We start from the raw sequence: 26,557 nt of genomic DNA, 5'->3' as shown, positions 1-26,557 counted from the left end.
TTCCTCCCTTTTCCTTCCTTTCCTCCTTTTCCTTCCTTCCTTCCCTGCCTCCCTTCCTTCCCCTCCTTTTCCATCCATCCTTCCTTCCCTTCCTTTTCCTTCCTTCAGTCCTTCCCCTCCTTTTCCTTCCTTCCCCTCCTTTTCCTTTCTTCTCCTCCCCCCTTCCCTTCTTCCCTTCTTTCCTTTCCCCCCTTTTCCTTCCTTTCTTCCTTCCCCTCCTTTTCCCCTCCTTCCCTCCCCTCGTTCTCCTTCCTTCCCCTACTGCCTTCCTTCCTTTCCTTCTTTCCCTTCCTTTCCTTCCCTTCCTTCCTTCCCTCCTCCCTTCCCTTCCCTTCCCTTCCCTTCCTTCCCCTCCTTTCCCCCCTCCCTCCCTCTTACTCCTCCTCCCCCCCCCTCCCTGTTCTCTCTCTCCTCCTTCTCTCCTCCTTCCATCCCTCTTTCTCCCTCCCTCCCTGCCATGAATGGAGCTGCCTGACTGACTGACTGGCGGCGGCGGCGGCGGAGGAAGAAGCAGACGAGGCACGCCGATTGGCCTCCTCGGGGGCCCTTGCTCCCAACCGGAGGCGCCCCAAAGAGACCCCCGGACAGACCCCCAGAGAGCCTTCCGTCCTTTGCGAAACTTTGCCCGCGAGGAGACGCCGCCGAAGGAAGAGGAGAAGGGCCCGGGGCGAGAGAGAGAGAGAGGGAGAGAGAGAGGCGGCCTCGGGGCCTTCCTTCTTCCCCTTCCTTCCTTCCTTCCTTCCTTCCCTCTCCTCCTCCTCCTGCTGCTGCTGCTGCTCTCCTTCCTCGGGCCCCCTCTCCGTGGTGCTGAAATGGGGGAGGCCGGGGAGGGCGAGGGCGACGCGGGGGCCTCCTGGGGGGCGGCCGGGGCCCTCTGATCCGGGGCCCCCTCCTCCCGGCCCTCCTCCTCCTCCTCCTGCCCCCTCCCTCCCTCCCTCCTCGGGGCGCCCTTCGCCCATGTGGCTGCAGGAGGATGGACCCCCACCTGAGGATGGACCCCCGGCTCCTCTGCCTCCACGCCGCCCTCCTGCTCTACTTCAACGGGGCCACCCTCTCCCTCGCAGACCCAGGTAAGCAGGGCCCCCGCGAGGAAGGGCCGCCTGGCTGGGAAGCACTCACCTGGGAAGGGAAGCACCTGCGGAGAAGTCGCCTGGGAAGGACTCACCTTGGACGAGTTCACCTGGGAAGGACTCACCTGGCAAGGAAAGGATTACCTGGGAAGGAATGACCTGGGAAGGGTTAACTTGGGAAGGGATCACCTGGGAAGGATTAACTTGAGAAGGGATCTCCTGGGAAGTGTTTACTTGGGAAGGGATCACCTGGGAAGTGTTCACTTCAGAAGGGATCACCTGGGAAATGTTTGCTTGGGAAGGGATCACCTGGGAAATGTTTATTTGGGAAGGGATCTCCTGGGAAATGTTCACTTGGGAAGGGATCACCTGGGAAGTGTTTACTTGGGAAGGGATCACCTGGGAAGGGTTCACTTGAGAAAGGATCACCTGGGAAGGATTAACTTGAGAAGGGATATCCTGGGAAATGTTCGCTTGGGAAGGGATCTCCTGGGAAGGGTTCACTTCAGAAGGGATCACCTGGGAAATGTTCACTTGGGAAGGGATCGCCTGGGAAGTGTTTACTTGGGAAGGGATCACCTGGGAAGGGTTCGCTTCAGAAGGGATCACCTGGGAAATGTTTACTTGGGAAGGGATCACCTGGGAAGGGTTCACTTGGGAAGGGATCACCTGGGAAATGTTTGCTTGGGAAGGGATCACCTGGGAAGTGTTTACTTGGGAAGGGATCACCTGGGAAGGGTTCACCTGAGAAAGGATCACCTGGGAAGGATTAACTTGAGAAGGGATATCCTGGGAAGGATTAACTTGAGAAGGGATAACCTGGGAAATGTTCGCTTGGGAAGGGATCTCCTGGGAAGGGTTCACTTCAGAAGGGATCACCTGGGAAATGTTCACTTGGGAAGGGATCACCTGGGAAGTGTTTACTTGGGAAGGGATCACCTGGGAAGGGTTCGCTTCAGAAGGGATCACCTGGGAAATGTTTACTTGGGAAGGGATCACCTGGGAAGGGTTCACTTGGGAAGGGATCACCTGGGAAATGTTTGCTTGGGAAGGGATCACCTGGGAAGGGTTCACTTCAGAAGGGATCACCTGGGAAGTATTTAATTGGGAAGGGATCACCTGGGAAGGGATCACTTGGGAAGGGATCACTTGGGGAGAACTCACCTGGGAAGGGATCACTTGAGAAGCATTCACTTGGGAAGGGATCACCTGGAAAGGGCACACCTGGGAAGGGTTCACTTGAGAAGAACTCACCTGGGAAACGATCACTTGGGGTGGGATCACTTGGGGAAATCTCACTTGAGAAGGGTTCACTTGAGAAGAACTCACCTGGGAAGGAGTCATCTGGGAAGGGATCACCTTGGATCACCTGGAAAGGGCTCACTTGGGGTCCAAAAGGGGAGATGCCCACCCTCTCCCTGGCAGACCCATGAAAGCAGGCACCTGAGGGACCCTTAGCACTGGAAGAGAAGGGCTTGAGCATCACTCTCCTGACTGGGAGATTCACCCAAGTATCTGACACGTGTCACTTGGTCAGGTGATGCCTGGGTCCCGGAAGGGAGGATGATGCCCATGGTCTTCTCTTCCATTGCTAGGGGTCCCTCTGACCTCCATTCCTCAGACCTGTTGGGTGCCCCATAAGTTTAGAGAAATACTTGAGGGTCTGGGAGAACCCAGTGTCTTAGAGGGAGATGGGAGCCTTCCCATTTCCCTCTAAGACACTGGGTTCTCCCAACTCAAATACCTTCTTCCCAACTTCCCAGCTCTCTTGGGAGTCCCACATGTGAAAGGAGCCCCACATGTAAATCCTGGGGGCAACTCCCCCCCCCCCAGCTCTATTCCCCGACCTACCTGAACCAAGGGTTGGGGGGGGGGGGATTTGCAGAGAGAAGATGTGGGAAAATAAAAGGGTCAGGTTCACCTGCGGAAATAGTGCGACAGGATTCAGAGAAGGGACATCATCTCAACAAGTGGGGCACTAATAGGCCTTTTGGGAAGAGAGATGGGGAAATGGGGGGGCCTGGGTTGTTGCAAATGGCTGTTCGAGGCATCCAGGATTTGGGAGAACGTAGGGGAAATCCCTATATGTGTATGTCGGTGGAAGGGGATCGATTACATTATGGAAGTTGTTATTATTGTTATTGTTGTTGTTGGCCTGCTTTCCTGTGTTGTTCGATACCCAAAGCTATCCAAGATGCTCATCCCTTATTGTTGTTGTTGTTGTCTTCTGCCTCCAAGTCATTTCTGGTTTTTGGAAACCCCACCGTGAAGCAATTCAGGGGATTTCATGGTGAGGTTTCCTCTGAGGACGGTTGCCTTAGGCCTCTCACCCCAAGTTCGGACTAAAACCCAGAGCAACTTCACTGTCGGTTGTAGTGTCTGCCTCTGTGGGCTATGAGACTTGATTATATCCCTTTTATCCAACTGGGATTGAAGGAAAAGAGGAGCCATTGCCTAAATAATAATTCATGATGTTGTGATCATCATAGGATGCCATTGGAAGGCAGGCATCGGCCTCTTTGCTCTTGGAAACTCAGTTCTTTGCGGGTTTCTTGGAAAGAGGCCAGTCATGGGCCCAATTTCTGGAATTTGTGGGGGGCGGGAGGGAGAGAAAGAGGGTAGGGGATGCCATTGAAAGCTAGTCTTAATTCAGACTAAATTCACATGATTTGTGATGAAAGATAGCCATTCCGATGCCAGTGGAGCCGAGAATCCGATTTCAGCCAGAACTTGGAAAAGGATATTTGCAGAGGGATAGAGAGCACCTTTGAAGCCTAAGCCCAAATCAAAAATGATATTGCCATGCCATTGCCCATCAGGCTTCTGGAATCAAGCAATGCCCAAATATTTATCCCTCAAAATTCAGACTAAAATCCAAAACGGATATGTACAGACATGCTTAGCATGGGAACTACCCTGGATATAAAATGAACTTACTGATTGCAATACGATTTCCGTCCTAGAGACCACAACTTGCTTTTTCAGAGTATTTATGCCTATTTTCAGGGTATTTATGCCTATTTTCAGGGTATTTATGCCTATTGGAGCCTCTGGTACCACAGTGGGTTAAACCACTGAGCTGCTGAACTTGCTGACCAAAAGACTGGTGGTTTGAGTCTGAGGAGCGAGGTGAGCTCCCGCTGTTAGACTCAGCTTCTGCCAACCTAGCAGTTCGAAAACATTCAAATGTGAGCAGATCAACAGGTACCACTTAGGCAGGAAGGTAACGACGCTCCATGCAGTCATGCTGGCCACATAACCTTGGAGGTGTCGATGGACAACGCCGGCTCTTCAGCTTAGAAATGGAGAAAAGCAGCACCCCCCCCCTCGAGTTGGACACAATTAGGTTTAATGTCAAGGGGTAATCTTTACCTTTACTATGCCTCTTTAGTGAACGCACCGAATTGCAACCAGCATCAGAGCCAGGAAGGGATGCACAAGAGATAGACTGCACAAGAGATAGACATCTCTAACAGACATCTCTTTTCCTGTTTCCTGGCAGGGAGTTGGACTGGATGGCCCATGAGGTCTCTTCCAACTCTATGATTCTATGATTCTATGGCAAAGGCCTTGGGCAGGTAGGATGTCATAGTACTGGTTTGTGCTACAAATCCCAAGATCAAAGTAGTATAGGCGAGTTCTTCAAAGGACCTAAAATACCAGGATCATTTCCGACAATAGCAACCAAGGAATTATTATTATATTATTATTAGCATTTATATCCCGCTTCTTCTCTTCCAAAGAAGATTCAAAGTGACTAACAGTAAAAACTATACGGACCTCACTACCTCTGAGGATGCTTGCCATAGATGCAGGCGAAACGTCAGGAGAAAAATTGCCTCCAGAACATGGCCATATAGCCCGGAAAAACCTACAACAACCCATGGATTTCGGCCATGAAAGCCTTCGACGATACAAATACTATACGGTGTGTACATTAAAATCCAAAGTATACAAACATTAAAAATAGAATTAAACACAGTATTTATTAAAATACATATTTAAAATAAACACAACCATTATTGTTTTATTATTGTTGTAGTTATTATTATTATTATTATTATTATTATTATTTGCATTTATATCCTGCTTCTCTCCCAAAGGAGATTCACAGTGGCTAACCCTAAAATCCATACAATGTGTACATTAAAATGCAAAGCAATAAGGTAAGATAAAGGTTTTCCCTGACATTACGTCCAATCGTATCCGGCTTTGGGTGTTGGTGCTCATCTCCATTTCTAAGCCGAAAAGCCGGCGTTGTCCGTAGACACCTCCAAGGTCATGTGGCCGGCATGACTGCATGGAGCACTGTTACCTTCCTGCCAGAGCGGTACCTATTCATCTACTCACATTTGCAAGTTTTCGAACTGCTAGGTTGGCAGAAGCTGGAGCTAACAGTGGGAGCTCACCCTGTTCCGGATTCGAGCCTGCGACCTTTCCCTTAGCAAGTTTAGCAGCTCAGCAGTTTAACCCACTGTACCACTGAGGGCTCCAACAGAAATAAACACAGTACTTTTTAAAATGACTGTTTAATTATTTTTAAAATGCCTATCTGTATAAATAAAAATGTAATGTTCGTTTGTGGGATTAACATAATTCAAAAACCACTGGACAAATTGACACCAACTTTGGACACAGTACACCTATCAGGCCAACGAGTGACCATCACTCATAAAAACACTGAAAGCCAGCGTAAGGGATTTTAAAAGCAAAAAAAATATCAATTACAACGCATGCGCATAACCACACGCAAACACACATATATACACAAAAACACAAATATATACACACACGAAGCACAGCTAGTTTAAAATAAATAAAACCATTGTTATTGTTGTTGTTGTTGTTGTTGTTCCTATGCTTCAGTTTTTAACAATGAAGGCCTTGTTTGGCGCCTATGTAATGGGGCAGTAAATCAGCTTCAGGCTCTAATCCCAGTTTTCCCAGAGTTTGGGGTCCCATATATACTGCTGTATAATCCAGTTTAAAACTTCATTATATAGCAGTGTAGACCATACAGTCATGGAATCATTGAGTTGGAAGAGACCTCATGGGTCATCCAGTCCAACCCCCTGCCAAGATGCAGGAAAATTGCATTCAGAGCACCCCCAGGCTTGCGAGACAGTATGGTGGGTGCAGTGGTTGGAATGTTGGACTATAGAGATCAGGGTTTGAGTGTCCGCTTGAACGTGGAAACCCACTGAGTGGCTTTGGGCGAGTCACACTCTCTCAGCCTCACATGAAGGCGATAGGAATCCTCCTCTTTGGAAATCTTGCCAGGAGCAAGCCCAGTGCAAATATCCCCCAAGTTTTCTCTTTATTTTCTTTGTTTCTTTGTTTGTTTCTGTGTGTGTGTGTACCTTTCATTTGGGGAGAAAGAGAGAAAAATGGGGCTGAACTGCAAGCAATAACTGTTATCCCCTGGTGCACCATCTCTCCTTATGATGGTAATGCTAAGGCCGCTCTTCTCCTTGGAGCCAAACGCAGCTATAGACACGACGCTCATAGTTATCAATCAATATTTGCTAATTTGTTCATTTTTTAGCCTTTTAAAATTGAAATATATTATCAAATTTCTACATATCCTTTCATACACACAATAATTTTTGTTCACTAGGTTCTTGTAGGTTTTTTCGGGCTATAGGGCTATGTTCTAGAGGCATTTCTCCCGACGTTTCACTACCTCTGAGGATGCTTGCCATAGATGCAGGCGAAACGTCGGGAGAAATGCCTCTAGAGTCTAGAACATAGCCCTATAGCCCGAAAAAACCTACAAGAATCTAGTGATTCCAGCCATGAAAGCCTTCGACAATACAATTTTTGTTCAATACATTGTCGAAGGCTTTCATGGCTGGAATCACTGGGTTGTTGTAGGTTTTTCGGGCTATATGGCCATGTTCTAGAAGCGTTCTCTCCTAACGTTTCGCCTGCATCTATTGCAAGCATCCTCACAACCTGCAGGCAAAACGTCAGGAGAGAATGCTTCTAGAATATGGCCATATAGCCCGAAAAGCCTACAACAACCCAATAATTTTTGTTGTTGACAAACGATCTACTTTGATTAGAGAACAAATCATTAGCGATAATGTTTAATGACTAAGAAACCAGTTTATTTATTTATTTATTTATTTTGCAGAATAAAGAAAACGATCTCTGAGAGTTTTGAGAATTTGAAGGATCTGATTATCAAAAGATAAATATGATGTAATCTTATAGAGAGAGCTATTTATTTATTTGTTTAACATATCAGGAGCGAACCAGTGTATTTGAAAAAAACACAAAGTTTAAAAACTTTATAACTTGGCATTATACTAAATGTCCTTTGACCAGTAGCTGGCCACTTGGAGTGCCTCTGGTGTTGCAATAAGAAGGCCCTCCATTGTGCACACAGCAGGGCTCAGGTTGCATTGTAGTAGGTGGTCTGTGGTTTGCTCTTCTCCACACCCGCATGTCGTGGACTCCACTTTGTGGCCCCATTTCTTAAGGTTGGCTCTGCATCTCGTGATGCCAGAGTGCAGTCAATTCAGCGCCTTCCAAGTCGCCCAGTCTTCTGTGTGCCCAGAAGGGAGTTTCTCATTTAGTATCAGCAATGGATTGAGGTGCTGGGTTTTTGCTTGCCACTTTTGGACTCTCGTTTGCTGGGGTGTTCTTTGGAGTATCTCTGCAGATGTTAGAAAACTGTGTCTTGATTTAAGGCATGGGAATGCTGGCTGATATCCGAACAGTGGATGGGCCGGAGATGTCACTGCCTTGGTCCTTTCATTGTTGGCTGCTACTTTCCGACGGATGTCAGGTGGTGCAATACTGGATAGACAGTGTAATTTCTCCAGTGGTGTAGAGTGTAGACAGCCTGTGATAATGCAGCATGTCCCATTAAGAGCCACATCTGCTGTTTTAGTGTGGTGAGATGTGTTCCACACTAGGCATGCATATTCAGCAGCAGAGTAGCAAAGTGCAAGGGCAGATGTCTTCACTGTGTCTGGTTGTGATCCCCAGGTTGTGCCAGTCAGCTTTCGTATGATATTGTTTCTAGCGCCCACTTTTTGCTTGGTATATAGAAAGAGGAATGATTTTATTATGTGCATTTATAAGCACTGAAAAGGAAGTTGTGCGCCACTTTTTATTTCTAAGCATTTTCTCATCTCTTACTTGTTTTCTTTCTGTTGTTCTTTCTTCTTTCTTTCATTTCATTTTTATAGTTCCTTAAAATCTTTACAACATTTCAATGTATTTGGAAAGTTCTCAATAAAAATTAGTTCAAAAAAGAGAAATATACAAAAAAAATAGGATTAAAGTGTTGTTGGAGGCTTTCACTGGGTTGCTGTGAGTTTTCCGGGCTGTATGGCCATGTTCCAGAATCATTCTCTCCTGATATTTCACTCACATCTATGGCTGGCATCCTCTGAAGTTGTGAGATCTGTTGGAAACTAGGCAAGTGAGGTTTATATATCTGAATGTCCAGGGTGAGAGAATGTCTAGGGTGGGAGAAAGAACTCTTGTCTGCTTGAGGCAAGTGTGACTGTTCCTCTGACACCCCCCTCATGACCCCCCCAGGGGTCCCAACCACCAGGTTGAGAAACGCTGAATTAGACAATAAATGAGGATGTGTAAACATGAAACATATATAATCAAAAACAGACATGAATTGCATATGAAATGGTTAACACGGATGTTTATTAAATGTATTATAGCCATCATATAGTGCAAATGGGTCCGCCCTCTTCCTCTCAATATGCTAAAGTGCAGAGTGTCTTCAAAAAGTTCTTAAAACAGAGAAGGGTGGGGGTTGTTTTTATTTCTTTCTAATTGAAAGCCTGCCTTATAATACAGGTTATGTATCCCTTCTCTGAAATGCTCAGGACCACTAACAAAAGATGCTAATAGGCTAGCAAACTACAAAGTACAAAGGTCCAGGAGGCAAATGGTCAGTGGGCTGAAATGCAAAAGTGACCAAATAGCTAGACCAGGCCCAGGCAATCTTCATCCCTCCGGTTGTTTTGGACTTCAACTCCCACAATTCCTAACAGCCCTGGGCTCCTTCTTTTCCCCTCTAAGCTGCTTAAGCAGCTGAGGGGGGAAAGGAAAGTGCCTAAGTCTGTTAGGAATTGTGGGAGTTGAAGTCCAAAACAACCGGAGGGCTGAAGTTTTCCCAGGCCTGGTCTATACGCATTCCTCCTTTGTTGGACTGGTTGTTTCACATTTGAATTGCACACAGCAAAGTGGGCTTCGTGCTCAAGACATCACAAGGAATCAACCCAGGATCCAGATGTTGGCATGGTAGGAAGGGGCCTGGGGCCAGGGGCAGTTCAACCCATTATGCAAAGTAAGCATTTGCAGTATAGTTGATTTTGCCCAGGGGCACTCTTGAGGAGCTCTTGAGGGAAAATAGACGTTGACATATGCGAGTTGTAGTTACTGGGATGTATAGTTCACCTACAATCAAAGAGCATTCTGAACTCCACCAATGATGGAATTGAACCAAATATGGCACACAGAACTCCCACGACGAACAGAAAATATATATCAGTGATTGGCTGGGGCGGGTGGGGGGGGGGGGGATACTGTTTGCTTACCGTTGAAAATTACCTAGGGCCACCTCTGCCTGGAGCTGATAGGAATTGTCAGAGTTGCAGTCCAAAACACCTGGAGGGCCCAAGTTTGCCCAGGCCTGAGCTAGAGGCAAGTGATAGCACTCCAAAACAGGTGAAGACCAGAAGGAAAAAGGCAATGGTTTGGCTACTTTGATGAGTCCAAGGGTCCCCTTCCCTGGCTTCCCAGACCTTCTAAACTGCCAAAAAGGGACCCCCAAAAGTTCCCCAGATAAATTTCTCTTGCAAAATGTGTTTTCCCCCCATATAAAACATTGCAAGGCAATGCTGGGTTTCACCATCTGTTTTGAAAGGTCAGTCTTGCATCCTGTCTGGAGCTGGAACACGGATGTGCCCAATGGAGGACAAAATGAACGAGAGCATTGTCTTCCCAAAAATAGAGTTAGGCCTCGCAAAATGACTTCGCTCCCACTCCAGATTTTGAGCGTTGCAAGACAGTGGGGTCCATTGCAAATGCTTTGCACCCAGAATGCATTCATCTGCTGTGTTTGCATTTCCTGGGATGCCTCAAGCGTGCTTCTGAATTTACATCATGACAATGCTAGGAAATCGGCTTTCCGGAGGAGTTTTCCCTTAAATCTGTGTGCCATTTCTGGTCTTCCCGAGATGTCCTTTGGTACCTTTGTTGTCATACAATACATGAATGCAGCAGGTGTTTTGCCATAAAGTACAGCATTAAAACCCTTTAGCTGATAGTTTCCAACATCCTTTTGCATTTGAGGGTCAAATTGGGTCTCCCTAAGTGACTTACTTTACTTAGACTTCTTCTTCATTGCTGATGTGTAGTTCTCAATGGCTGGCTCAATGGGGTCCCTAAGCTGGCAGGTCCCCTAAAAGATGAAATCCCAAGGATTTTCCATTGTGGAAGCAAGCAAAGGACATTGCTGTGCAAATGTGTGATCCATTCCCCATCCTCATTGCTGTGGGGTTGAGAATTGGACACAAAAGGAGAGTTTGTTTTTTATCTCTTTCCCCAACATCCAAACAGCCAGCCTGAAGCAAAACTGTGAAACGAAGCTGACAAAGCACAGGTTGACTTTCCCTTTTGCCCCCATTGGCATTGGTGCTAAGAAAGACTCTAAAACCCATCTGCCTGGTGTTGTCGTTGTTGTCATTTTGTTCATTTGTATGCTTTATAACAGGGGACAGCTATGGCTGAAAACCATACAGATTAAACAATGCAGTTTGATCCCCTTTTCACTGCTTTAACTCAATGCTACGGAATCCTGTGAGTTGTAGTTTGGTCAGGCACCAGCAGTAAAACAACGCAGTTTGACATAACTGTAAAACCCAATGGATCAATGCTATGGACACAGGAAGCTCATCCACGCTCTCCCCGGATTCAGGTCACAGGTTTGAATCCAGGGAGAGTGCGGATGAGCTCCCTCTGTCAGCTCCGGCTCCCCATGTGAGGAGATGAGAGAAGCCTCCCACAAGGATGGTTAAACATCAAAACATCTGGGCGTCCTTTGGGCAAGGTCCTTGCAGACGGCCAATTCTCTCACACCAGAAGCAGCTTGGTTTCTCAAGTCACTCCTGATATGAAAAAAATGCTATGGAAATATGGGAATTGTCGTTTGGTGAGGCACCAGCCCTTTTTGGCAGAGAAGGCTCAAGACTATAAAACTACAGCTCCCATCGAGGTAACTCCACCAATCTGACTTCTGAGTGTAAGTAGATCTGATTGTGTTTACTATCTGATGTATCTTGGAAACATCTTTAATTTTCCCAGATTCATTGAAGTAATGGCAGCATGTTGTGTTTAGCCAAATGCACCAACCTCATTCCTTACTTAACAGGTAGTCCAACGCCAATCTGTGCTGCATCTGGGTGTTGGCTAAAGAGTCTGTTTCCATTTGGAGTGATTGCAATCCTTTTATTGTGCGGTTTGCCAATTTTTCTAGTTGCACTGAAATGCACCAGATTTGTTTGACGTTTAGAGTTGTATGCATCACTGTAAGCTCTTTTGACTCTGGCCCAACCAAATTGTTTGTCCCATGCTCCAGGTGGCTGTTGTTTGTGAAAGAATTTCAATCCCGCAGGAATTAAAGTTCCAATTGTACATGTGCCATTCCAGACTGGGGACAGTGTCTTTCCTTGGTGTATGTATGTATGTTGCAATACAATGCAATACAAATCCAGTAGAGTCCTGGCCTCAATCTTGCCAGTGTCTTTCCTTGGTGTATGTATATATGTTGCAGTACAATGGAGCCCCCAGTAGCACAGTGGGTTAAACCCTTGTGCCAGCAGGACTGAAGACCGACAGGTCACAGGTTTGAATCCGGGGAGAGCACGAATGAGCTCCCTCTGTCAGTTCCAGCTCCCCATGCGGGGACATGAGAGAAGCCTCCCACAAGGATGGGAAAACATCAAAACATCCAGGCATCCCCTGGTTGCATCCTTGCAGATGACCAATTCTCTCACACCAGAAGCAACTTGCAGTTTTTCAAGTCGCTCCTGACATGAAAAAAATGCAATGCGGAGTTGTCTGCACAAGTCAAGTTCTGTTTGTTTGTATATGTCTGTGTTCTGAGTATCTGATAGGAATACAGTGAAGTCGCATATTGGGTATTGTCCCAACTGGATACGGACCATGGTCATGGTGAGGTGTCTTCGTCTGTAACTCGTACTGTAAGGTCCAGTGAGATATGGGCTGAGCTAAGTGATACAAAAGGGAGGCTAGGAGATGGAGGCCTCCCCTTCTTAAAATGAATTGACTGGGATCTACATGATCAGTGTGGTGTTTGGAAAGTGGGCTGTTTACAAGTCATTGGTGTTCCACCCTTGTAGGGTTAAGAGTGGACCTGGCATGAAGGGTCAACCCTGTATATGGCTGGAAGGCCCATGTGAACATATTCAGCAGTCTCGTGCTTGCAATCCTTCTGCCATGGAATTTATCAATTTGCGAAGTGTGTTCTTCCCATGACTTCCCATAATGCAGTTGGACACCACATGTGGTGTCAAACTGCATTATTCCCAGGGTGAAGATCCACCCTTGACCTCTCTGGGGAGAAAATCCATAATAATAATAATAATAATAATAATAATAATAATAATAATAATAATAATAATAATAGGTTGTAGGTTTTTCAGTCTGTATGGCCATGTTCTAGAAGTATTCTCCCCTGACATTTCGCCTACATCTATGGCAGGCAGCCTCAGAGATTGTGAGGTCTTTTGGAAACTAGGAAAATTGGGTTTTGGGGTGCTGCGTTTGTTGGTCCCTATTGTCTACTGTATACCAGGCAGCTGTGGACAAGTCTACATAGGGACCACCGAACACAGAGCCCAAACACGAATCAAGGAACATGAAAGGCACCGCAGACTACTTCAACAAGAGAAATAGCAGAACACCTGATGAAGCAATCTGGACACAGCATATTATTTGAAAATACAGACATGCTGGACAACTCTGACCACCACCATGTCAGGCTACACAGATAAGCCATTGAAATCCACAAGCATGTGGACAATTTCAACAGAAAGGAAGAAAACATGAATATGAACAAAATCTGGCTACTAGTATTTAAAAAAACCCTCTAATATTAGAACAGTAAATAAAGAACAACTCTCAAACATGGGAGAACTCCAGACAAGAAACAATCAGGGACCTCTCAACAAAGGATTCCCCCAGGCAGTAACAAGCCATACCTAAGAACTATCAAGCCATCAAATGCTAATCAAGGTGGCCAACTGAAACATTCACACCTAGCTCCAACAGACAAGAGTTCATTCTCCCACCCTGGACTTTCCACAGATATATAAATCCAATTTTCCTAGTTTCCAGCAGACCTCACAATCTCAGAGGATGTCTGCCATAGATGTGGGTGAAATGTCAGGAGAGAATGCTTCTGGAACATGGCCATACAGCCCAAAAAACCTACAACATCCCAGTGATTCTGGCCATGAATGCCTTCGATGACCCAATAGTAATAGTAGTAGTAGTAATAGGATTGAAGAGAAACAACTGGAAAAGCTGACACGATATGAGGATTTAAAGATCGAACTGCAAAGACTCTGGTACAAGCCAGTAAAGGTGGTCCCAGTTGTGATCAGCACAGTGGGTGCAATGCCTAAAGACCTTGGCCTGCACTTAAACACAATCGGCGCTGACAAGATTACCATCTACCAGCTACGAAAGGCCACCCTACAGGGATCTGCACGCATTATTCACCGATACATCACACAGTCCTAGACACTTGAGAAGTGTCCGACGTGTGATCCAATACAACAGCCAGCAGAGTGATCTTGTTTGCTGTGGACTCATCTTGTTGTGCTTCAAATAATAATAATAATGAATTTCTTACCCACCTCTCCCTGGGGCTCAAGGCAAGATACAACCATTGACATCGAAAAGGCCCTGCTTCCCTTGCTTCCATCCAATAATCCCAAGAAAGTGATGGACAGGAAGACAACAAAAGCCAAACAGTCAGTCACAAGAGGGGGGGGGGGCAACGCACCCATTTTGCAGCCCAAGGAAGGCCATCATGTTAGTGACCACGAAGACCTTTATATTAGGAATATTTGCACAACACATGTCTCTTTTGCAATTCATGCTTTTTGCTCCTGATCTGAGGTGGCCTGAAAATGTTGTACAGCAAGCTCCCCATTGTTATGACTTTGGGGCCACACTTTCAATTATTCCCCTGTTGCAGAACCCTGTCATGTTTCATGCTGTGTTATGTAAACTGAATGGCTGTATATGGGTTTTCAAGAAGGATGGGATTTTGAGTTCCTTGGATACAACTTGGTAGAGGAGAGGAGGCATTTTTACCCATCGTTTCCAGTCATCTTTGACCTTCAGCACACCTTGGGTGACGTCTTGCACAACCGAGAGAGCTTTATGTAACTTGGCCTTGTTTGCAACAGGAAAACCTTCTGTCTCAGAGGTGCCCTTTTCTGTGCCCTTCAATTCCATCCTCCCAAAAAGAAGGCTCCTATTGCCTGCATCATTTTCGTTTGGATCATTTGGGTGACCCTTTCTCTCACCAAGGGCTATATGGTTGCCTTTTTCCTATTGCATGGAGCCCATCAGCTCTGCTTAGGGTGCGATAGTAATATAGCACAGCTCTAGTCTGCACAAATATCCAAAAGGCCTTTGGATTAGACACGGATGCCTTTAATGCAAAGGAAGGTATGACTCCAGATGTCCGGCTGTTTCAGGTTTATGAAGGTGTTTGCAAAATGTTGCCTTTCTACACCAAAGAAGGCCTTTGCGATTCGAATAGCTTCTTCCTTTCTCCAGCTCCTCCTCTCACCCTATCCTTAGCTCACCTTTTAGTCAAGCTGCTGTGACTGAAAAAGTCAACAGAAGGAAGGGAAGGACTTTATGTTTTCGATTCCAAATGTCTTTCCTTTCCCGAGATAAGCGTCCCCCCTCCATGAGAAACACAGCCATGTCTGTTTGCTTTGAGTGCGTATTTTGCACATCCAGGCACCCTCTGAGTCATTTCAATGATGCCTTTCTTCTCTCGATGTTCCTAATACCAAACATGAAGAACAACCAATGTCAGGAATGGCTTTTGTGATACTGGAAGGGATCCATTCTGGGTTTCAGTCTAAACTTTAAAAGAGATGCTGATGGAACCAAAATAGGTGCTGCTCCCTGGATGGCTCCCTAAGTTCAGGCTGAAATCCGGAATGAGTTTGCCATCTCAATGAGATGCCATTTCCAATGAGAATAATGCATTCATTGGGTCTCAACAGTGCCCAAATCCAGACTGTTCAGATGGCTGCCTTCTCTTTCTTCACCTATAAATGTTCACACACATACACATCCAAAATCTTGGAGTTTTTAGAGAAAAAAATTGGGATTTGTGTGTGTGTGTGTGTGGGGGGGGGGGGGGAATCATTGAGCTTTTAGAGGAAAACCTTGGGACTTTTAGGAGAAAATTGTGGGACTTCCAGGGGAAAATTGTTGCGCAGTGAGTTAAACCCTTGAGCTGCTAAACTTGTTGGCCAAAAGGTCGCAGGTTCGGATCCGGGGAACGGCATGAGCTTCTGCTGTCAGCCCCAGCTTCTGCCAACCTAGCAGTTTGAAAACATTCAAATGTGAGTAGATCAATAGGTACTGCTTCAGCGAGACAGTAACAGCGCTCTATGCAGTCATGCTGGCCACATGACCTTGGAGGTGTCTATGGACAATGCTGGCTCTTCGGCTTAGAAATGGAGATGAACACCATCCCCCAGAGTCGGACACAACTGGACTTAATGTCAGGGGAAAACCTTTACCTTTACCTAGGGGGAAAATGTGGGAATTTTAGGGAAAATTGTGGGACTTTTAGGGGGAAATTGTGGGACCGTCTAGGCCAGTGGATCTCAACCTATGGGTCCCTAGGTGTTTTGGTCTACAATTCCAAGAAATCCCAGCCAGTTTACCAGCTTTTAGGATTTCTGGGAGTTGAAGGCCAAAACATCTGGGGACCCACAGGTTGAAAACCACTGGTCTAGGGAAAAATCTTGGGACTTTTGGGGGGAAATCATGGGATTTCTAGGGGAAAAGTGTGGGGTTTTTAGAGGAAAATCTTGGGATTTTGGGTAAGTAGATAGCTCCAAGGTGCCAGTGAGAGAAACAGGGTCCCCCAAACCTTGGTCTTCTGTCTTTATTTCCTTAAAAGCCCCCCTTTCCTCTCATGCCTCTTTGCTAAATCAAACTCATACGCAACAACATGTGCATCCTATTTGGCTTTTTGCAAAGTCCTCTATGTGGGTCTGCTTTCGAAAAGGACTCAGGAACCTTGCTCAGCCCAAATATTTGCAACCAGTTTGTAGCCTGGAGCAGTTGCAGGATGCACACATTTCCATTGTTGCAATAGCTCTTCTGACCATTTCTGGGCACAATTGCAAAGTGTTGGTGGCCATCTGTTAGGAGGGCTTGGATGGGTGTCCTCCTGCCTGGCAGGAGGGGGTTGTACTGGATGGCCTGTGCAGTTCCTTCCAACTTTAGGATTCCATGAGGTTCACCTTAGCATCATTAATGGCAGCTAGTGGCTTCTCTGCCAGTGGGGCACTCAATCCACTCTGGGTTTTAGTCTGAACTTTATTGGACAATCTGAATTCACACCTTTTCTTGTGGCAAATTCCAGGTGCAAATACCATAATTAGGTTCATTTTTTAGATCTGAACAATAACCTTTTAGGTTATTCCAGAATGGATTCTGGAATTGGAGGTTTTTCAGCAGTAAGAGAGCAAGAAAGATGATTTGGCATCTGCCTTTTTGGGGGAAGCAACAGTGGTGTTTTCAGGATGTGCACAGCTTTGGAAGGAACCCTTTTCCCCTTTGCACATCAATTTCCAGGAGCTGAAACCACCAAGAAACCATGTCTGTATGGCTTGGAAGTCCAGGTTCCAGACATAGTCTAGTCCCCTTGAGCTGTTAGAGATTGGTTGCCCGTTACTCAAAGGTTCGTGATAAAAGCAGGAGCTGAAGTGTGCAAAACCTTTGCTGAAATACAATGTGGAGCAGCGGAGGAGCAAATGGGACCCTGGGGCTGGGAATTCAGAAGGAGATAAAGGGGAAACGGCTCAGGAGGAGATCTCCCAAATTGTGCACTTTATGAAAAGGCTGACAGAGCTTTGTGTTGACATCTCAGCAAAGTGTTTCCTCCCAATTGTTGTTATGCGAACCCAGAGCAGTAATACTGTATATATAGGACAGCAGACATGCTCTCATTCTCTGGACCCAAATGCTGTAGGTGAGAATGAAATCAGGGATGCTTCCAGCATTACAACGGGTGCATCTACACCAGAATTTCTGGTGTAGGGGTTGTCAGAGGTGTCGCCAAAGACCATTAGAAAACACAGTATTTTTTATTGACCATGGGAGTTTTGTGTTGGAAGTTTGGCCCAATTCTATCGTTGGTTTGGTTCAGAATGCTCTTTGATTGTAGGTGAACTAGAAATCCGAGCAACTACAACTCCCAAATGTCAAGGTCTATTTTCCCCAAACTCCACCTGTGTTTGCATTTGGGCATATTGAATATTTGTGCCAAGTTTGGTTCAGATCTATCATTGTTTGAGTCCACAGTGCTCTCTGGATGTAGGTGAACTACAATCCCAAAACTCAAGGTCAATGCTCACCAAACTCTTCCAGTATTTTCTGTTGGTCATGGGAGTTCTGTGTGCCAAGTTTGGTGGAGTTCAGAATGGTATTTGATTGTAGGTGAACTATAAATCCCAGCAACTAGAACTCCCAAATGACAAAATCACCCCCCCCCCCCAACCCCATCAGTATTCAAATTTGGGCATATCGGATATTTGTGCCAAATTTGGTCCATTGAATGAAAATGCATCCTGCATATCAGATATTTACATGACGATTCATAACAGTAGCAACATTACAGTTATGAATTAGCAACAAAAATAATGTTATAGTTGGGGGTCATCACAACATGAGGAACTGTATTGAGGGGTTGTGGCATTATGAAGGTTGAGAACCACTGATCTACACTGTACAATTAGTGCAGTTTGATCGCACTTTAACTGCCATGGCTCAATGCTTATATGGTTTTGCAAGGTCTTTTGCCTTCTCTGACCAAAGTGTCCAGGTGCTGTTCCAAACCTTCAAATCCCAGGATTGAGTCATTGCATTTAAAGTGGCACCAATCTGCATTAATTCTATAGTGTAGATGCATCCAGAGTCTGCCAGGATCAGGGCCTTTTGCTTCCAAGGACCATTGAATACGGAAATGAGAAATGTATGAACAGGCTGATAATTTTTGGCATTTGCTCCCTCCCCAATCTTTCTGTTTTTCTAATCCATTCCTATTCCTCCTCCTTTGGCTTTTCTTGGAAGCGGAGGAGTACATATGAAAGAACCAGCTTCCGTCCCCCATTGCTTTGCCATTCAAGCCCTTCCTTCGCCTCCATTCCGCGGGTCCAGCTCCCACTGCGTCTAATGCATGGCTGGCTTATGGGGTCTTTGAGCAAGAGCTGCCCACCTGTCTCCAAAGTGTGTAGGCAGCACAAAAGCCCAGACCCGCCTCGGCCATTTGGGACCTTGAGTCAAACAAAGGCAAAAGGAAGTGCTGTTTGGGCACCTGGATCGAACATTCATGTTCCTTTGCCATTTGGGGGAGAACAAAAGCAACACAGAACAGCAAATGCAGATTGGAGGCGGAATGTAATCGCTGGGCCACAGGAGACCGTGGGCGGCTGCACTTGGAGACTGCAAGATTCTGTAGGCCCTTTGAGGCCACCCAACCCACCATCATGGGCTTCGTTGCTTCATTTAGCATTTCATATATTCATAAGTTGGTAGAGTTGGGAAAGAACCCCAAAGGCCATCCAGTCCAACCTCTTTCTGCCCATGGAAAAATACACAATAGATGGACATCCAGCCTCAGTTTAAAACCATTTACATATGGAACCCTGAGGGTCATATAGTCCAACCCTTCTCTGCCAGGCAGGAATACATAATCCAAGCCCTTCCAAGAGGTGGCATTCAGCTTCTGTTTCAAATCTTCCACAAATGCAAAGGACTTTTACGAGTCATACAGCCCAAGCCGCTTTTGCCATGCAGTAATGCACCATCCAAACCCTCCCAACAGATGGCCATTCAGCATGAGTTTAAAAATCTTTACATGTGGGACTTTCAAGGGTTTTCCTGGCTAACTCTATCTTCCATGCAGAAAGGCACAATCCACGTTGCATTGAAGTGGTATCAAACCACACTTATCCTGCAGTATAGAGTTATGGGTGTTATAGCTAATTTGCACCCAGAGAAACTGTGCACCCCACCAACAATCAACAGCAACCACACTTGGCACAGAGAAGACCCAAAAGCAACTGAACATACTGCAGGGCTTTTGGGGAATTGGCCTTGATTTTGAGAGCTGTAGTTCACCTGCATCTAGAGAACACTGAACCCCACCAATCACAAATCTGGACCAAACTTGGCATGCAGACCCACCATGGCCAACTTTGAATACTGGTGGGGTTTGGGGCTGATTGACCTTATATCCTGGGAGTTATAGTTCAGCCGTATTCAGAGAACACTGAACCCAGCCAATGATGGCTCTTAAGTAGCTGAGGGGGAAGGGGCCTGAGGCTGTTAGGAATTGTGGGAGTTGGAGTCCAAAACACCCGGAGGGCCCAAGTTGGCCCATGCCTAGTATAGACACACTCTCTGCTAAGTCCTTCTCCGTTCTTAGATGGGCAAAGACAACTTGATTCAAAGACTTATATGGGATTTTAAATGCCAGGGAAACTTTCATAGCATTAGAAGTAATGGGGTTCCAAGTCTTGTATATATTAAATCCACTCTGGGTTCTAGATCAAAATTACAAGACCTTTTGTACAAGGGTAGGGGCTAGAAATCTAGAATCTACATGTTAAATTAAAGAGGCTTTGAATCTTTGTCTTGGAGGTAGTTCAGCACCATGGACAAGACTTTAGAAATCCCAAATAGTTTTACTGCCTCGTTCTACATCTATACTGTTGAATGAATACAGTTCGGCATTTCTTTAACTTCCCTGGCTCAGTGCTATAGAATTGAGGGAGTTGTAGTTTTACAAAGTCAGTCACCTTCTGTGTCAAAGAGAGCTGGTGCATGGCTAAATGACAGCTTCCAGAACCCTACTGCATGGAGCCATGGCAGTTAAAGTGATGTCAAACTGCATTCGTTTTACAGTGCTGATACCCTCTAAATGGGCTCTGAGATATTTTTGCAAGAGCAGGGATATTTACTAGTCATGGGCCTGAAATTTGTCCCATCTGTTTGATTCATGTTTCCATTTCATTCCGTCCATTCAGATGGCACGAAATGGGAAGGCCCCTCCTGGAACAAAAATGGACTCAAAACGAAAGACAAACAGGAGTTGGTACCGGCTCCAAGCTTGCTTTTTGGGTTGATTGCCACGCACACAGGCCCAAAGCACCAGAGCCTGCAGCTGAGCACCAAGTAAAGGGCACTTCTTACTCGGCGCTCGGCTGCAGGCACCCCAGCACTTTGGGCCTATGGGTGCAGACTTAGGGCCTACGCACCCATGCTTCACAGGGCCTGCAACCGAGCACCAAGTAAGCATTCTCCTTACTCAGCGCTCAGATATAGGAATTGCCAAGTCCGGGCACCTAGGCCCAAAGTCTTCATATGTAGGGTTAGGCACTTTGGGCCTATGGGTGAAGTCCCACCCCCAATAAATGGATCTTTCGGCCCCAAAAACAAAAAAAAACAAATGTCTAACCTCCCGATTTCAGGAGGCTCAGACAAAACGGATCGGGGGGCCCGTCAAAAGCACGTAACGGATGATGCACATGTCTACTATTTACCACTTTTTCCTAAAAAGATTTCAATGTCCCTTGGCCTTTTTTTGCTGAAGGTTTTGGCATCTCTGAGCTTTCCAGAGCACTGCAGAACAGGAACAAACTGACCTATAAAACCTTACCTGCTTGGCCTTGTTACAGGTTTCCTTGGACTCCATGCTGTTTTAGAACAAATTGAGCTCAAAAGCTCAAATGGGAAAATTCTTTTGCAAAGCCAGCTAAGGAAGGAAGGAAGGAAGGAAGGAAGGAAGGAAGGAAGGAAGGAAGGAAGGAAAAGGAAGGAAGGAGGGAGAGAAAGAAGGAAGGAAGGAAGGAAGGAGAGAAAGAAGGAAGGAAGGAAAAGGAATGAAGGAAGGAAGGAAAAAGAAGGAAGGAGGGAGAGAAAGAAGGAAGGAAGGAAGGAAGGAAGGGGAGAATGAGATATTTTCCAGATCACTGGGGCCCCAATTCCACTCCAGGTTTCAGCCTCAAATTTAAAAGGGATGCCAAGATGTGGAACCTGAATAGGTTCTTTGGAGACTCCTTTTTGCAGAGTTGAAAGTAAAATTTATTTATTTATTTATTTATTTATTTACTCTATTTATATACCGTCCCTCTCAGCCCGCAGGCGGCTCAGGGCGGTTTACAGTTGGTGCCAAGACCATAAAATACAATTTCAATACAATAAAAACAATCCAATAATGAAAACATGACAAAATCAGTAAAAACATGAACATTTGGTTCTCCTGTTGAAAATGGGAGCGGATTTATTCCTAGTGGTTGCACTAGCCTAGCCAGCCACCATTGGGCATCAATGTTATTTTGAAACATTTTTTAGAGTAAGGGCTACATAATGCCCTTTATGTCCTAATATTATTTTGGAGCAAGGAACATACCGTATTTTTTTAGATGCAGCTACACTGTAGAATGAATGCAGTTTGGCACCACTTTCACCTCCACGGCTCAATGCTATGGAATCCCGGGAGTTCTAGTTTTGCAAAGACTCTAGCCTTCTATGGCTGAGAGTGTAGGGGCCTTAGTAAACTACAGATCCAAGAATCCCATAGCATTGAGCCATTGCAGTTAAAGAGTGCATCTATTGATGCATTTGTTACTACCTTCACTACTATAGCTCGATGCAATGGAATTCTGGGGTTTGTAGTTTTACAAGATCTCTAGCTGGGGTATTGCCAAACTACAACACCCAGGATTCCATAGCATTGAGCCTTGGCAGTTAAAGTGGTGTCATACTGCATTCATTCTACAGTGTAGAGCAGGCATGGTCAAACTTTGGTTCTCTAGATGTTTTGGACTTCAGCTCCAACAATTCCTAACAGCCTCAGGCCCATTCCTTTTCCCCCTCAGCCACTTAAGCGGCTGAGGGGGGAAAGGAAAGGGCCTGAGGCTGTTAGGAATTGTGGGAGTTGAAGTCCAAAACACCTGGAGAACCAAAGTTTGACTATGCCTGGTGTAAAGTGACCCTTCATTGCTTTTACTCATATCTGGGTGCATTTACACTGCAGAATTAATGCAGAGTTGTAGTTTGGTGAGGCACCAGCCCTCTTTGGCAGAGAAGGCGATAGACCTTGTAAAACCACAGCTCCCAGGATGCCATAGCCTTCAACCAGGGCAATTAAAGTGGGGTCAAACTGCATTCATTCCTCAGCATAGATGTGTTATTGCCCTGTTTATAGATGAAAATCTTACATTTCTGCACAGTCTTTCCTTGTTATTGCAAAAACATATTGAACAATTATCCCCTATATTCCCTTTTTGAAAAGCCCCAGCCTTTTAGGCATTGCTGCAAGAAGGAGCAAGCTTTGTTCAGGAAAGATTGAATGGAAATCCCGCTGGCTGTTTTCAAAGTCCTGGCAAAGTTGCCAGGTACAGCTTTTGTTCGGAGAACTACAGGCGGTTGTGTTTCTATGGGAGCCAATTGGAAAAGCAATGGCTTAATGGATGAGGGCTATTCTGGAATGTTCAGGATCCTCAGTATGTTGGGTATACGTGATGATCCAAAATATTTGGGACCAGAAGCGTTCAATTTTTTTTTCATTTTGCATTTTGGAATAGTTGCATTATTATTATTATTATTATTATTATTATTATTATTATTATTATACATGTTTCTTTGTTACCCCTCTCCTTTCAGCTCAAGGTGGGGCACAACACAGTAAAAATACATAATCATAAATCCCATCTGTGTTCATATTCGGCCATATTGAGTATCCGTTCCATGTTTGGTTCAGATCCATCATTGTTTGCGTCCACAGTGCTCTCTGGAAGTAGGTGAACTACAACTCCAAAAGTCAAAGTCAATGCCCACCAAACCCTTCTAGTGTTTTATGTTGGTCATGGGAGTTCTGTATGCCAAGTTTGGTTCAATTCCATCATTGGTGGAATTCAGAATACCCTTTGATTGTCGGTTAACTATATATCGCAGCAACTACAACTCCCAATGAGAAAGTTTTTGAGTGATGGTCACTCCTTGTGTTAGTAGGTGTCTTGTGGCCAAATTTGGTGGCAATTGGTCCAGCGGTTTTTGAGTATTGGTGTCATAGAATCATAGAATCAAAGAGTTGGAAGAGACCTCATGGGCCATCCAGTCCAACCCCCTGCCAAGAAGCAGGAATATTGCATTCAAATCACCCCTGACAGATGGCCATCCAGCCTCTGTTTAAAAGCTTCCAAAGAAGGAGCCTCCACCACACTCCGGGGCAGAGAGTTCCACTGCTGAACGGCTCTCACAGTCAGGAAGTTCTTCCTCATGTTCAGATGGCATCTCCTCTCTTGTAGTTTGAAGCCATTGTTTCGCATCCTAGTCTCCATGGAAGAAGAAAACAAACTTGCTCCCTCCTCCCTGTGGCTTCCTTTCACGTCACTCAAAACGAACAAAGCATTAGATTCTAAAACTCATGAATCATGTATGAATCATATATATCTATCTATAGCTTGATGGCTCTTTGTCAGGAGGGCTTTGATGACGTTTTCTTGCCCTGGTGAAGGGAGTTGGACTGGATGGCCTTCAGTATTTTCTGTTGGTCATGGCGGTTCAGTGTGGGAAGTTTGCCCCAATTCTGTCATTCATGGGGTTCAGAATACTCTTTGATTGTAGGTGAACTATAAATCCCAGTAACTATAACTCCCAAATGTCAAGGTCTATTTCCCCCAAACTCCGTCTGTGTTCATATTTGGACATATGGAATATTTGTGCCAAGTTTGGTCCAGATTCATCATTGAGTCCACAGTGTTCTCTGGATGTAGGTGAACTACAACTCTAAAACTCAAGGTCAATGCCCACCTAACCCTTACAGTATTTTCTATTGGTCATGGGAGCCAAGTGTGCCCAGTTTGGTTCAATTTTATCGTTGGAGTTCAGAATTCTCTTTGATTGTAGGTGAAATATAGATCCCAGCAACTACAACTCCCAAATGACATAATCAATTTTTTTGAGTGATGGTCACTCCTTGGGTTAGTAGATGTCTTGTGGCCAAATTTGGCAGCAATTCGTCCAGTGGTTTTTGAGTTATGTTAATCCCACAAACAAACATGACATTTTTATTTATATAGATGATAAACAATAGATTCTCATATAACCCACGGCCTCCATGGTGATTATTTGGTAGATGCCAAACAAATGTCATTTCTGGTTGCTTGAGAGTTAACATTAGAAATAGGCTCCATACCATTCCATACCATAAACTCTGTAATAGCATAAACTCTTTACTTTTAGGGACTGTAATAATGAAATATAGTCCCTAAAAGCAAAGCAAGACCAATAAAGATAAATCTTAGTGTGTGAGAAAAACAGCTTTGTGAATGCAGTATGCCGTTTTAGTTAAGTGGCAACAAAAATTGATTTTATTTTAATATTTGCTTGTATTTAAAATATTATTTCTTTTAAAAAATGTGAGCTGCTTGAGACTTCTGAGTAACTGAGAGTCTGCAATATCTTGGAAATGGGACCCAATTCTAATGCAGAATTCATGCTCTAGATCAGTTTTTCTCAACCTGAGGGTCAGGACTCCTGGGGAGGTTGCAAGGAGGTGTCAGAGGGGTCACCAAAGACCATCAGAAAACACAGTATTTTCTGTTGGTCATGGGGGGTCATGGGAGAGAAGACATATATCTCTGATGGTCTTAGGAAACCCTTTGACATAGATCTCTCCGCCTGTCCTTCTCTTCCTTTTTGGACACAAACGGTGAATCTTCCCATCAAAAGCGCTCCTCTGCTGTGATTGGCCAGCCTCTCAGCAAAGGGGAGGGTTGTTTCTGAGACTAAATAGGGGAGGGGAGAGCAGGTGTGTTTGATGCATGGCAGGATGGTGCGCATGTGCGGGTGAGGGAGAGCATGCGAGGCTGGGGGTTCTGTGTGGGAAGTTTGGCCCAATTCTATCCTTGATGGGGTTCAGAGTGCTCTTTGATGGTAGGTTAACTATATATCCCAGTAATGACAAAATCAATCCCCCCAACCCCAAATGACAAAATCAATCCCCCAACCCCAATTTGGGCGTATCGGGTATTTGTGCCAAATTTGGTCCAGTGAATGAAAATACATCATATCAGATATTTACATTACAATTCGTAAAAGTAGCAAAATTACAGTTGGCTGATCTGGCTGGCTAGACGGATGTCCCATTCCTCCCTCACCTCTCCATGTGCGTCCCTCCTGAAACTGTGCGTTTGATGGAAAAGGACAACATCCCAGGACTGTACGGAGGTCTCCAGTCTTCGGACTTGGATATATGATAGCTGCTCTCCCTTGCTAGAACCTCCAAACAAGCTCAAAATTACAGTTATGAAGTAGCAGCAAAAATAATGTTATGGTTGGGGGTCACCACAGCATGAGGAACTGTATTAAGGGGTCGCGGCATTAGGAAGGTTGAGAAGCACTGCTCTATATAGACTTCTGACACACAAAGGAAACTTTAAACGCAATATTTTGCACCTGAAACAGAGTTTGTTGCACACTGAATTATTAGAAAGCAGTGGTATCACTGGGTGTATTGATACTGTTTGATACCATTTTAACTGCAATGGGATCGTGAGAGTTATAGTTTTATACAGTCTTCTCTGCCAAGTAGTTCTGGTGGCTCACCACACTACAAATCCCAAGATTCCAGTTAAAGGGGTGTCAAACTGCATTAATTCTGCAGTGTAGATGCACTCATACAACTATAATAAATGTGCAAATGTTATACAGTTTGTGATCATAATTCACAAATTTGCAAGATCATAATTCATAATTTGCAATTTGCAAGATTTACTCTGGAATATTCATTGTTGCCTCTCCATCCCAAATGCTAGTGTTAAAGACAAAAGGCATCAAGTTCAGCTGTAACATTAAAACTACATGATTTCAAAGAATGGGAGGGGGGAGCGGAAGAGGTGAACGGGGGCAAAACCCATCCATTAATATGCACCGAGGCTATTCCTTGGAATACGTTTCTTCAAACTGGGTGCACATAAAAGCATTTGAAGAGGGTTTGCTATTATCCGTGGTTTTGTTTATCCGAGCATGGCAAAAATGTGTCCTTTCTAAGCATTTGCTAGATCCTCCTTCATGACTCTGTGGTTTTCTTGGGCTGGAAGTGTTTCATTTCGAGAAGGGTGGGTAAATGAAACCACCGCAATTCC

At 45.2% G+C, this 26,557-nt stretch overlaps 1 protein-coding gene across 1 annotated transcript in view; it reads left to right on the top strand.

Annotated features, from left to right (window-relative positions):
* Window positions 1–416: 416 nt before the first annotated feature.
* The window catches only part of FNDC5 (fibronectin type III domain containing 5), a 48,436-nt gene continuing 22,295 nt past the window's right edge, over window positions 417–26,557 (top strand). Inside the window, exon 1 of the mRNA XM_067460607.1 lies at window positions 417–1,070. Coding sequence (XP_067316708.1) covers window positions 974–1,070 — 97 coding nt within the window. The 5' untranslated portion in view covers window positions 417–973. The remainder of the gene's footprint in view (window positions 1,071–26,557) is intronic.

This window comes from Anolis sagrei, chromosome X, assembly GCF_037176765.1.
Source record: "Anolis sagrei isolate rAnoSag1 chromosome X, rAnoSag1.mat, whole genome shotgun sequence".
NCBI classification, from domain to species: Eukaryota; Metazoa; Chordata; class Lepidosauria; order Squamata; family Dactyloidae; genus Anolis; species Anolis sagrei.
The sequence above is the reverse complement of the archived record's forward strand: the minus strand, read 5'-3'. Positions and strand labels throughout refer to the sequence as shown.